The 13311-nt window shown below is 42.3% G+C and overlaps 1 protein-coding gene across 2 annotated transcripts in view; it reads right to left on the reverse strand.

Annotated features, from left to right (window-relative positions):
- Positions 1-3537: 3537 nt before the first annotated feature.
- Positions 3538-13311, reverse strand: part of LOC115083894 (zinc finger protein 271-like) — a 68152-nt gene continuing 58378 nt past the window's right edge. For both annotated transcript variants that reach the window (XM_029587949.1, XM_029587948.1), the window contains one exon: positions 3538-8376. In XM_029587949.1, the coding sequence (XP_029443809.1) occupies positions 5609-8302 (2694 nt within the window). In that variant the 5' untranslated portion in view covers positions 8303-8376 and the 3' untranslated portion in view covers positions 3538-5608. The remainder of the gene's footprint in view (positions 8377-13311) is intronic.

The following is a 13311-nucleotide window of genomic DNA, read 5'->3' on the forward strand; positions in this document are numbered from 1 at the left end:
CTGTGTGTGTGTGTGTGTGTGAGTGAGATAGCATGTATGTGAATGAATGAATGAGAGCCTGTATATGTTAAAGCGAGTATGTGTGTGATTGAGAGTCTGCCTGTGAGAGAGAGAGCATGAAAGTAAGTGTATGATTGAGAACCTGTATGTGTAAGTTTGTGATTGAAAACCTGTTTGTGTGCAAGAGTATGTGTGTGTGATTGAGATCCTTTGTGTGCGAGAGAGATCATGTGTATGTATGATTAAGAACCTGTGTGTATAAGAGCATGTGTGTCTGTGTGTGATTGAGAGCTGGTTTAGGTGAGGGAGCATGTGAGTATGTGATTGAGAGTCTGTATGTGAGAGAAAAAGACAGCATGTATGTGTGTGATTGAAAGCCTGTGTGTGTAAGCGTGAAAAGATAGACAGCATGTGTGTAAATGTGTAATTAAGAGCCTATATAAGTGAGAGAGAAAAAGCATGGGTATATGTGAACAATTGAGAGCCAGTGTGAGAGAGAGGAGAAAGTTGCAAGCAAACCATCCCTCCTCCTGCTAATTCAAAACAATCAAAAGAACATAAGAAATTGTCATGCTGGGTCAGATTTATTTATTTAACACTTTTCTATACCGACCTTCATGGTTAGATGACCATATCAGATCGGTTTACATCGAACAGGGGACTGTAACAAAAAACAGTAAAAAATAGTAAATTGAACAGGAAGAGCAAAGTTACATTTAACAAGGTGGGTAAACCTGGAGGCATAGACAGCCGGAAAGAAAGGCTTAAGAATGCAGTAAACCAGGAGTGTAAACAATTGTATAATCAGATCAAGGATCCATCAAGCCCAGCATCCTGTTTCCAACAGAGGCCAAACCAGGCCACAAGAACCTGGCAATTACCCAAACACTAAGAAGATACTGTTATAAATAGTGAGATTTGGGTGGACCCTTGGACACTGTGGCAGCCGACCACACCCATGGGGGGGAAGTCCCATGAGGGGCCATAGGTCAGGCTCAGCTTAGGACACACAAACACAGAGATTGATCTTTATTAGACAATGTGATGAAGCCACCAGAGGTGGCAGTGGTGAGCAGCAGAAGTAGCCCGGATGGGCCAGTATCCCTCAGGCGCTGGAACAGCGACTCCTCCGGTAGCAGTGCTGTAGTGAAAGAACTGAGAATAATGAGTAAAGTGGAATATGCACAAAGCCCCAGAATGGAGAATCCCAGGATAGGGAGAGCAGGCCCTCGAGGAGCAGCGAGTACCTGATCCCTGAGAGCTGAGAGGCTTGAAGGTGATGTACTCACACAGCGGTTCCATGTAGGAGATGGCACTAGGGCTGGCATGGAGGCAGGCCCTCGAGGAGCGAGTACCTGGTTTCAGGGAACAGCTCTGAGGTGAAGATGGTAGTACTTACTGGTGTTGAAGATTGCAAATCCTTCCAGGCAGAAGAGAAGGTAGGAGCAGGCAGCGAGTCGGAATATGGACCCTCGAGGAGCGAGTACCGGTTTCCTGATAGCGACCTGAAAAGCAAGTGAGGCCCCCAAGGAGCGGGTACCCCGTTGTGTTAAGAGTCCAATAGTAGATTGGAGGCAGAGTAGCTGGGTACGGAGAGTGAATCCCATCCGTAAGATTCCCCTTGCTAACTCAAAGGCTAGCAAACATCGTAGGCTTTAAATATCCGGGCAGCGTGACGTTATCACAAGGGGACGCCCCTGAGGTTCGCGCCAAGTAGGAAATTAGCGTGAGGGTCGTGCGGCGCGCGCGCCCTAAGGTACCAGCAGAGCATGACGGGAGGCAGCACCCAAGTCGGTCCAGGGACGCTGGAGAGGATGGCAAGCAGACGCTGCGGCAGCCAGGTGTCCATCCATAGCGAGAGGAGATGCAAAGAAAGAAAGGTAGGCAGAGTGAAGCTGTTGGGAAGGGGCAGTTGCAACAGATCCCTTGCTACTGATGCAATTAATAGCAGTGGCTATTCCCTAATGGGCCGATACAGTACAGTGCGCTCCAATGGACTGTCACCTCTGGTGGCTTCATCACATTGTCTAATAAAAGATCAATCTCTGTGTTTGTGTGTCCTAAGTTGAGCCTGACCTGTGGCCCCTCACGGGACTTCCCCCCGTGGGCGTGGTCAGCTGCCACAGTGTCCAAGGGTCCACCCAAACCTCACTATTTATAACAGGATCTTCTTAGTGGTTGGGTAATTGCCAGGTTCTTGTGGCCTGGTTTGGCCTCTGTTGGAAACAGGATGCTGGGCTTGATGGATCCTTGATCTGACCCAGCATGGCAATTTCTTATGTTCTTTTGAATGTTTTGAATTAGCAGGAGGAGGGATGGAGCGCACTGTTAGTCAGCATTTGGACGAGCGTTTTGGATGCGCTAGCTATATCCCTTATTCAGTAAGGGGTAATAGTGCGTCCAAAACGCACGTCCAACCCCCTCGAACCTAATAGCACCCGCAACATGCAAATGCATGTTGATGGCCCTATTGGGTATTCCCGCGCAGTAAGTAAAATGTGTAGCCAAGCCGCACATTTTACTTTAAGAAATTAGTGCCTACCCAAAAGGTAGGCGTTAATTTCTGCCGGCGCTGGGGAAGTGCACAGAAAAGCAGTAAAAACTGCTTTTCTGTGCATCCTCCGACTTAATATCATGGCGATATTAAATCGAGGCCCCAAAAGTTACAAAAAAAAAATTTTAAATGGGCCCGCAGCTTGCGGGCCGAAAACCGGACGCTTAGTTTTGCCAGTGTCAGGTTTCCGAACCCGTGGCTGTCAGCGGGCTCAAGAACCGACGCTGGCAAAATTAAGCGTCGGCTGTCAAACCCGCTGACAGCCGCCGCTCCTGTCAAAAAAGAGGCGCTAAGGACGCGCTAGTGTCCCTAGCGCCTCTTTTTACCGCCGGCCCTAATTAAAATAAATTATAATACTGAATCGCACGCACAGGAGAGTGGCCTGTGTGCGCGCTGGAACTCCCGCGGTTTTACTGTATCGGCCCGTAAGTAAACTTGATTAGTAGCAGTTAATGGACTCCTCTTCCAAGAACTTATCCAAACATTTTTTGAATCCAGCTACACTAACCACTGCTAACAACTACAAACTTTCGTTCAGTGCTACAAGCATTGATCTTTGCAAGCACCGACTACTGTAATGCCTTACTACTAGGTCTACCATACACATCACTCAGACCACTACAAATTCTACAAAACACCGCTGCAAGAATTTTGACTGGAAAAAGTAAAAAAGACCACATCACAGAAACCCTAGCCGAGTTACACTGGCTACCAATTGAACAAAGAATTCAATACAAAGCACTTTGCACCATACATAAATTAATACACAACGAAAAAGCAGATTGGCTTAACACAGCCCTCCGCGTTCACGTACCAAACAGAAATCTAAGATCAGCTAACAAAGCACTCCTTACTATTCCATCAATAAATTGGTGCTGTTTTGGTGTGGGACGTTTACTATTTATGCAATTTCTGTTCAGACAGAATACATATTTTTTCCTTGTGTCATTCTTAACAATAAAAATAATACTGGACCTTTATTTTTTATTTCTTCTGTGTCACACATGTGAGCGTGGCCTGTCAGGTGTGTCACAATGGGAAAAAGGTTGAGAACCACTGCTCTAAAGTAAAGGGCTCCAGAATGGTCTCTCCTGTTCACTACCCCCTCCCCGAAGCACAAACCTGACTGTAGGATTGAAAAGAGTCATGAAGCAAGGTATGGAGAAAGAATACAAAATAGCAGAAATATTAAACAATACTTCATTTGGTGTACAGGTCACTAAAGAAGACCTTAGAGAAGGGCTGTTGCCGGTTGACAAGAATACTGGTGGGGGGAGGGTATTAGAACTGCATTTACAGAAGAGAGTGGGTGGAACTAGCAAAACTGAAAGTGACCAAGGCCATGAGGCTAGAGGAGACAGATTCCAAGAAATAAAAGGAGCTCAGAAATATGCTGATGGGTTCACTAAAGGACCGGTTCAATAGATCCTAGGAGAATGGAGTGGTGATGCAAGACTGGAAAAATGGATTGTGGACCAGCTTCATAAAAGTAATAGCATGGAGGAGGCTGGAAACTACAGGTCAATTAGCTTTACTATGGTGCTTGGAAAATTAATGGAGTTTCTGCTAAAGGAAAGGATAGTGAATTATCTACAATTCAGTGAGTTGCAGGATCTGAGACAATATAGATTTACCAGAGGAAGGTCCTGTCAAATGAACTTGATTTATTTTTTTGACTGGGCAACTAGATATTTAGATCAAGGAAGAGCGCTTGATGTGGGTAACCTTGATTTCAGCAAAGCTTTTGATATGGTCTTGCATAGGAGGTGTTGTGAGCGGGCGCTCGAGAGTGTGAGCCCCTGTGCCATGATGCAACTGACATAACCCCGGGGCTGACATGGTTCATGCCGCTGGCGGGTGAATGCATCCAGGCACAGGCTAGGCTGAAACTGAAGACTGGAGCCATGGGATAAACTGAAGGCTCAAGTAGAGGTGAACACTTGGAACAGGAACACTCGATGACTTGGAATAGGTACACTTGAGACTCGGAACAAGAACATTTGAGACTTGGAACAGGAATAGATGAACCATCAACCCATGCTGGTCTCTGGGGTAGCCCTCCGGCCACTCCATAAGCCCTTTTGAACTAACCACTTAGGAACGGCTTGAGCATAGGACCAACAAAGGCTGAGGACTCAGGACACTGATAAGAAGACAAGGCTGAAGGCTCTGAAGACTTGAAACAGGCTGAAGGCTGAACAAGAACTCCAGAGACCAAGGACTGGACTCAGGAACTCAGACTCAGGAATCAGAACTTGGAATTCGGACTCAGGAACTGAGGCTCAGGAAATAAGGAAGAGACTTTGAAGACTTGAACCAGTGGCGAAGACTTGGACAGGACTCTGAAGACTCAAATAGTACCTGGAACAGGCTGCAGACAAGAAACGCTGGAGCAGGAACAGAAGACCAGGACACAGGAACCAGCGAAGGACCAGGACCAAGAACAGGATGGCCATCGATGATCATACGAGACTGGAGACCAGAAACATGATGCGAGAACAAGAAAGACCTTGTGAAGGCAAAGGCTGAGCAGACAAGCCCTTTTATAGGGCTGGCAGGAAGGATGTCATCTGGGGGTGCTGCGGGCTTTTCCTACTGTGGGCTCTTTAAATCAGGAACTGAGGTGCATGAGCGTGCCTAGGGGACACCAGCCTCAGTGATGTCTGTGACAAGGGAGGAAGGTGGTGGTGTTCCAGGCCACAAAGATCATGGGCCACGTTAGTGTATCTCACAGCAGCAGGAAACGGCGGCCAGGCCCAGGCAGCATCAGGGACAGTTGTGCTTTGGGTCACACAGGAAGGCAGAGGTTCTGTTGGCAGCATCCCACTGCTGCTTGTTCCAGGTGGAGGCAGTGACTCCAGCTGCAGAGAGTGACGGCACACAGGTAGTGCTGGAAGGTGAATGAGATAACTTGCGGTGCCCTCCCACGAGCGATATTGCAACAGTAGGCTCATGAATAAAATGATAAATTTGGGTCCCATGTCAATCTATGTTTTAATGAGGGTAAGATTTTTTTACAGCTGTTCATAATGGCTTTATTCAGGATAAACTGATCTATGGTTCCATGTGCTCCTCTTTTTCTGTTCTGTGAATTCTCTGATGACTTAGGAGGCTTGTCTTCCAACTGAAGCATTTATCACACTCACAACATGTAAATGGTTTCAGTCCAGTGTGGATTCTCTGGTGATATATGAGGTATGTTTTCTGACTAAAACTTTTATCACACTCAGTACATGTAAATGGTTTCAGACCAGTGTGGCCTCTCTGGTGCTTTATGAGGCATTTCTTCTGTCTAAAGCTTTTATCACATTCACTACATGTAAATGGTTTCAGTCCTGTGTGGATTCTCTGGTGATTTATGAGCTCTATCTTCTGATAAAAACTTTTATCACACTCCGTGCATATATATGGTTTCAGTCCTGTGTGGATGTTCTGATGATTTATGAGATGTATCTTTTGACTAAAGCTTTTATCACACTCAGTACAGGTAAATGGCTTCTCTCTAGTGTGGATTCTCTGGTGTACCATGAGAGTTGAATTGTTTCTGAAACTTTTTCCACACTCAGCACATGTAAATGGATTAAGTCCTGTGTGGATTCTCTGATGATTTATGAGATATGTGGTCCGACTAAAGCTTTTATCACACTCAGTACATGCAAATGGTTTCTCACTAGTGTGCACTCTCTGGTGCCTTATTAAATTCGACTTCTGACTGAAGCTTTTATCACACTCCATACATGTAAATGGTTTCTCACATGTGTGGATTCTTTTGTGTATTGTCAGGGTTGAATTCTGACTAAAGCTTTTATCACATTCAGTACATGTAAATGGTTTCAGACCAGTGTGGCTTCTCTGGTGGTTTATGAGGCATGTCTTCTGACGAAAGCTTTTATCACACTCAGTACATGTAAATGGTTTAAGCCCAGTGTGGATTCTCTTGTGGCTTATGAGGCATGTCTTCTGACTAAAGCTTTTATCACACTCAGTACACGTAAATGGTTTAAGACCAGTGTGGATTCTCTGGTGGTTTATAAGACATGTTGTCTGACTAAATCTTTTATCACATTCAGTACATGAAAATGGTTTCTCATTAGTGTGGGTTCTCTGGTGCCTTCTGAGATTTGCTTTATGACTAAAGCTTTTACCACACTCAGTACATGAAAATTGTTTTATTCCATGAATTCTCTGGTGCTCTGAGAACTCTGACTTGTTCTTGAAACTTTTGATGCACTCAGTACATTTAAATCGTTTCTCACAAGTGAGGATTCCTTGATGTCCCTTGTGATCTGAATTGTTAGTGAAGTATTTTCCACTCTTAATGCATGTAAAAGCTTTCCTTCCTGTGTGAGATTTCTGGTCGACAGTATGTTTTGAATTCCAAGTGAAATTTTTACTGCACTCAGTAACTGTGAACAGTTTCTCTCCAACGTGGATATTCTGGTGTTCTATGAGATGTATCTTCTCACTATAGCTTTTATCATACTCAGTACAAGTATATGGTTTCAATCCTGTGTGGATTTTCTGGTGATTTATAAGGTGTATCTTCTGGTTAAACCTTTTTTCACACTCAGTACAAGTAAAAGGCTTCTCACTACTATGGATTCTCTGGTGTATCGTGAGAGTTGAATTATTTCTGAAACTTTTACCACACTCAGTACATGTAAATGGTTTCAGTCCTGTGTGGGTTCTCTGGTGGATTATGAGATATGTCGTGCGACTAAAGCTTTTATCACACTCAGTACATGTAAATGGTTTCTCACAAGTGTGGATTCTCTGGTGCCTTATTAGATTTGATTTCTGATTAAAGCTTTTACCACACTCCATACATCTAAATGGTTTCTCACTTGTGTGAATTCTCTGGTGTATTTTCAGGGTTGAATTCTGACTAAAGCTTTTACCACACTCAGTACATATAAAGGGTTTCAGACCTGTGTGACTTCTCTGGTGGATTGTGAGGTATGCCTTATGACTAAATGTTTTATCACACTCAGTACATGAAAATGGTTTCACACCAGTGTGAATTCTCTGGTGTTTTATGAGGGCAGAATTCTGATTGAAGCTCTTATCACACTCATTACATATATATTGTTTCTTTCTTGTGTGGTTTTTCTTGTGGTCTGGGAAGTGTATCTTAGATTTCAAGGTTTTACTATATTTGGGATATGTAAATGATGCCTCAGGCAAGATTGGTATATTTGTAATGAAGTCATTTCTGCATTTAATACATATTAATTTTTTCTTTCCACTATTTATGTTATGGAGAGATATTAGCATTCTTTTCTTTCTGAAGCTTTTCTCACATTTACAACATGAAAAGGGTCTTTTTTGTTTGTAGATTTTCTGATGAGATTGTAATTCTTTTCTGCCACGTAAGCTTTCATCGCACTCAGTACTAGTATAAATTTTCAATTGTCTTTTAAGGTTTATCTTCTGAGTGAAGTTTTTATCAGAATTTGAAACGGGGCTCTGTGCAGTGTGTATTTTTTTGTGTTTTGTAAGATCTGTTGTCTGAAAAAAAGATTTTCTCTCACTCCATACAGGACCACAATCTCTTTTCTTCATAACATTTCTTGTCTGATTTCTCTGCTCTTTCCGTATGTGTGTAATATTACTGGCACTTTCCTCACACACAGAAGAAGTCTCAGCTGAGGCTCCTGTTGAATTTATTTGCTGCTTTTCTGAGTTGCTTTGATTCTTGCAATTTCTTCCCCAATCAGATTCATTCTCTCCATCTCTTTCTGATACCATCCTGTTCCTCTCTGGATTCTCACTGACTATCCAGTGGTATGGCTCTGTATTATTGTTTCCAGGATCAACTTTTTCTAGACAGAAGGAAAGAAAATATAAAGCATTATTATGTTTTATGGAAAGACAGAATAAGAGGTTCCAGAGAAGTTAGGGGATCTGATGCAACTAGAATTCAGACTCCATAGGAAAGAAAGGATTTCTAGGTATTGATGAAGAGAAATTCCCTCTGCAGATTGAAGGGGAAATGATACTAAAGGGCTCCAGCACAGAACCTCTAACCAGGGAACAGGAGCTGGGACAATAGTCAGGAGAGACTGCTAAAGTACTTCCTCTTCCCTTAGGGGATATCTTTATGTTTAAGTATCTTTATTGATTTTCACAAAAAAGCAACATTGCCACATAATTAAACAAATAAACTACCACTAGGATAGTAGCAGCATATGTAAACAGACGCAGTGCATCCCCATAATCCCACAAACCTCCCCCCACCCCCCTCACATAACGGGGCACAGAAAACATTAGCATAAAACACTAAGAGCAGGCTGGTGGAACCTTCACAGCCTCCCTTAATAAAAAATACAACCTCCCCTAGGCCTTACTAAGGGAACAAGGCAGAAGAAAAGAGATTTAATGTGCAAAGGGTAGGGAAAGGTCGTTGGGTATTAAACTGCGCACTCTGTCAGGCAGAGATTGGATATAGGCAGCCCAAATGGAGAGGAAGGGCCTAGAGGGTATCTTTAAAACAAACGTGCAGATATATGGACGCATGCGCACGTGTGCATGTATTTTATATCATGCGCACAATTGCACTCACACAATATAAAATATGCATAATTTTACCCAACATATTCGCATCTCTGAAAGATTGTATAGCATGTAATGTTGAACTTAACCAGATAAGTAGTGGTTTCAGAAGTATATGGCTAAGTGGCAGCAAATCTGCTCTTAGTGGAGAATTCAAAATGTATCCAGGTAATTGGCACAAATCTGCTCTACGTGCAAAGTTGTGCACCTAATTTTAATCATTTACATGAAAGGATTTAACTCACATAATTTTCTTATCAATTGTTGGCTTTTACACATTTAATTCCTCACATTTTGTAATATGCACTTGAGAAGGGAATTACATTAGTCCACCAGTTTGCCTGATCTATCTGCAGCCCAGGAACACCCTCCTGGCTCTTCAGCCTTGTAGAGAATCAGCAGTATAAGGGTTAACAACAGTACAATGGCTAATAATCTTTTGGGCCTGGTCAGTTTAAAAGGAGCTATTATTGCTTTAACTTGGGCCCTAATTCACCCAACTTTCTGTAATTCAACTGACCTGAAATATTGTAATTTTGCATTTTAATGTTGAGATGTAATTTCTTTTTTGCATGCTAATTTTCCATGTGTTTACACCTGTTATTTGTAAACCGATGTGATGTGCAAACGAACGTCGGTATAAAAAAGCTATAAATAAATAAATTTGGAGGACAGACATGAACTTGGTTGGCAAAATGCCCAATAACAGCAATGGCAACTATAACAGGGGGATGTGGGTGAGATAGAGGAGACTTTCCAAGGAGTTAGAGAGAACAAAGAACAATGACAATGATATAGTGTTAGAACTGCATAGATTAATAATTTGCACATAGCTGCAGTAGGAAAAAAGTGTATAAAAGGCCGAGATTAGGAACTTAGTCTGTGGGAAAGTACGCTGGTCTGGCTACGAGGAGTAGTCTATCAGAAAAGCCCAGAAAGAGAATTACTAATCAATTGATTGCCATTTATTGCTTTTCATACTATATTCTATTACTGCTCAAAATAAATAACAGAATAATTTTAAGATAGTTTGGATCTTGTGTTTTTCTTTTCCTTTTTGGCTTTTGATTCCAAGGGGGAAGCATCTTGAAGGTTCAACTAAAAACAGGCAGCCTCTGTTATTTACATCTCAGAAGGGCAGCTGAACAATTGGTGACCCCGACGTGATCACTGTGTCCGGAATTTAATTTTGTCGGACTGCTAGTGACTGGTTTGGTTTTAGGTTTGCCCAGATGACGTTTTGCCATCTGGAGAGATACCCGCTCAGATATGGCAGAGGTGACCAGCTGAAGAATCCCAAGAGGGATTAAATACGTCATTTGTAAGCATTTCTATACACTCTTATTTAGAATATTATTAGTGAGTTGTGTTATAGAATAGGTTTACAAAGATTTTAAAGTAAAAAATGCCTACAGGGATGCCCTTGGACATTGTGTGAACATGGCATATTCTATGTGAAGGCAATTCAGACTCGCTGAATGGCATCTGGTTTCCTTATGCGCACAAGTACATAACATAAAGCTTTCAATTGATAAGAACTTGACAGCCTCTAGTGCTTTCTGTGCTCTTGGGAATCAAAGGAGGGACCACACCAGCTGACCTCTGATACAGCCTCGTAAATAGGTGGTGATATCAGGGAGTTGGACTCCCGGTAAATTACAGGGAGGTGAAATCTCTGGGGATACAGCCTAGGTGAATAGGCTGGGACAGTCTAGGTAAATAGACTAAGAGGAGGACGGGACGTGCACCCCTGCTTATGTGAGGCAGAAAATAGGGATTCCTGCCTAGGAGGGAGAGTGTGTGTGTGTGTTGTGACTTGCTAAGTATGGGGACCTACCCGGAAAAGAGATCCCACTATATGTGGAAGAATTATAGGCTAGAAACAGTATTGTATATGTTTGGATAACATCATGCCACTAAGGAAATATTTCCAGCTGAAGGTATTTTCAAAAGGCTGTGACAGTTAAAGAGATTTTACTGTTTAGAAGGTCCCTGTACAATCTCTGCATTGGTTATAGCTCCTGCATAAAGGGAAAAAGTGTCTATTATGGTGTAGGATATCTTAGATGACTCTGCATACCAAGCTAATTTATATCCCAGATCTCCCTTCTGCCCACAGTGACTATACTCCCAGCTCCAAGAAGTCGGACTCTCCAGTAGCTGCTGTTAGCCCTAGCTCAGTGCCATCCATTTACATATCAATTAGGAAAGTGTTGTGCCAATAAACAAACTAATGCTTGATGTGTAAAGCGAAATATTTTTTATCTATTTGAAACTCTAAAGTTGCTTTTGTGGTAAGAAAGTTTGTTTTTACTGCCTGCTTTTATTTTGGATACTATCTATTGGCATTCCTGCTTTCTGCTATGCACTATAGAATTGTGAGCAATGTTTTTGCAAAATGACAATTAGCTTTACAAAGGCTATGAGTATTTGTTATCAGAAAATGATATATTGCTCTTATATTCTTCATTTCTGAATTTAAAGGAATTATCTATGGTACAATGCTGTCTGTGAGGTATTATCATTGTAATGTTTGTGCTTTGTGAATGTTTAAAAATCATTCTGAGGGTCTGTTTGACTTTTCATTTCCCTGTTAATGTATTCATGCACTTGGAAACACTGTCTTTATGAATAATCCTATTACTTCTGAAAGAAAAAAGTGTTCTTTCTTTTTGATCATTTAAAAATACTCTTTTAGTTTATATAAGACTGAACCAAATCTAAAGTAGCCCCACCCTCAGGAATTCACTCATCGTTGCAGGAAAAAAAAAGCTGAATAGGAAAATTGCTTTATTCCGGCGAGAAGTATTTCATCTTACAGTTAAAATGCATCCATTTGAAATTATTATTTACTACCCTATCCAGTAACAATTTGTTTTGATTAACTTCATATTACAAAGCACTAATATAAACTATTTCTCAGTCATCTTAATAGATTCATACAAGCTTTAAGGACTTTAAAATGAACTGTTTGATGTATTTTGAAAGACACTATTATGATGACTTTATTTTTTTCTTTTCAAAGAAGAATTGAATTAGCTCTCCTTTTTGGGAAGAGTTTTGTTTACTTGAACAGGGGGTATATCTATTGTAAGTTATTTGATGGTGAAAGTGTAACTGTTAGGCTTACTGCCCTCAGACGCGCTCCGCCAGGGCTATGTTGGCCTCTCCCTCAGAATGCCTGCCTCAGAATGCCACCGACTCGAGTCCTCCCCGACTTTTCCTAGGCGCGCGCACGCGTGCTACCTAGAGCTTCTTAAAGGGTCTGCAGCGGGAAACTGCACTCAGCTCCTCCTGATGACATCATTTCTTCTGGTATTTTAACCCATCCAGCCCCTGTAGCAAGCGACTTGGCTACAGATCTGTTTCTTGGTGTTCTTCCTTGGCTTCTGTTCCAGCGTGTTCCTGTGCTCCGCTCCTGCTCCAGCTCCGAATCCTGCTCATCCCTCTTCCTAGCCTTCTCCCTTCAGAAGGATCTTCTGGCTCTTGACCACGGACTGGCTTCGGATCTCCCTCTGGCTTCTGACCTCGGACAGGCATCAGACCTTCCTTTGGCTCTTGACCGTGGACCTCCAATTCAGACCTCCTTCTGGCCTTCTAACCAGCATCCAACGATCATCATCTCCTACTGCCTTCCATCTCCTCAGGGGCCCACCTAAGCCCATCCGGTCCCGGCAACCAAAGGCTCAACCCGTGGGGAACGGGATTGGTATTGGTGAAGCTCCAGCTGGCCCCTGTCTTCGTCTCCTCCGCCTCCTGTTGCTGGGAACCTGCAGCAGGCCTACTTCCCATGTAGCGTCAATCCCGACACAGGCCAAGGGTCCACACTCCACCCAGGATCGTAACAGAAACAGATGAAGGAGCGTTATGGCATGGTAATGCATAAGGAAGAAAAATAGACTAAAGATAAGAGTTATTTAATTAAACAGTTATAAATGCTAAATAATTTGTTAATTAAAATTGTTATGACATATCCTAATGATCCCAGTTGTATCACAACCCTGTTTTTCTACGTGTTTGTAGTTAGAGTTAATCATACAGAAATGTTTCCTGGACGGTTTTAAATTTAAAGATTCAAAATTACAAATGATTTATAATATTTATAGTTTAATGCATTCTAGTGGAGAAATTACTTACCTGATAATTTCATTTTTCCTTAGTGTAGACAGATGAACTCCGGACCAATGGGTATTGTGCTCTTCTGC

This window comes from Rhinatrema bivittatum, chromosome 2 (assembly GCF_901001135.1).
Source record: "Rhinatrema bivittatum chromosome 2, aRhiBiv1.1, whole genome shotgun sequence".
NCBI classification, from domain to species: Eukaryota; Metazoa; Chordata; class Amphibia; order Gymnophiona; family Rhinatrematidae; genus Rhinatrema; species Rhinatrema bivittatum.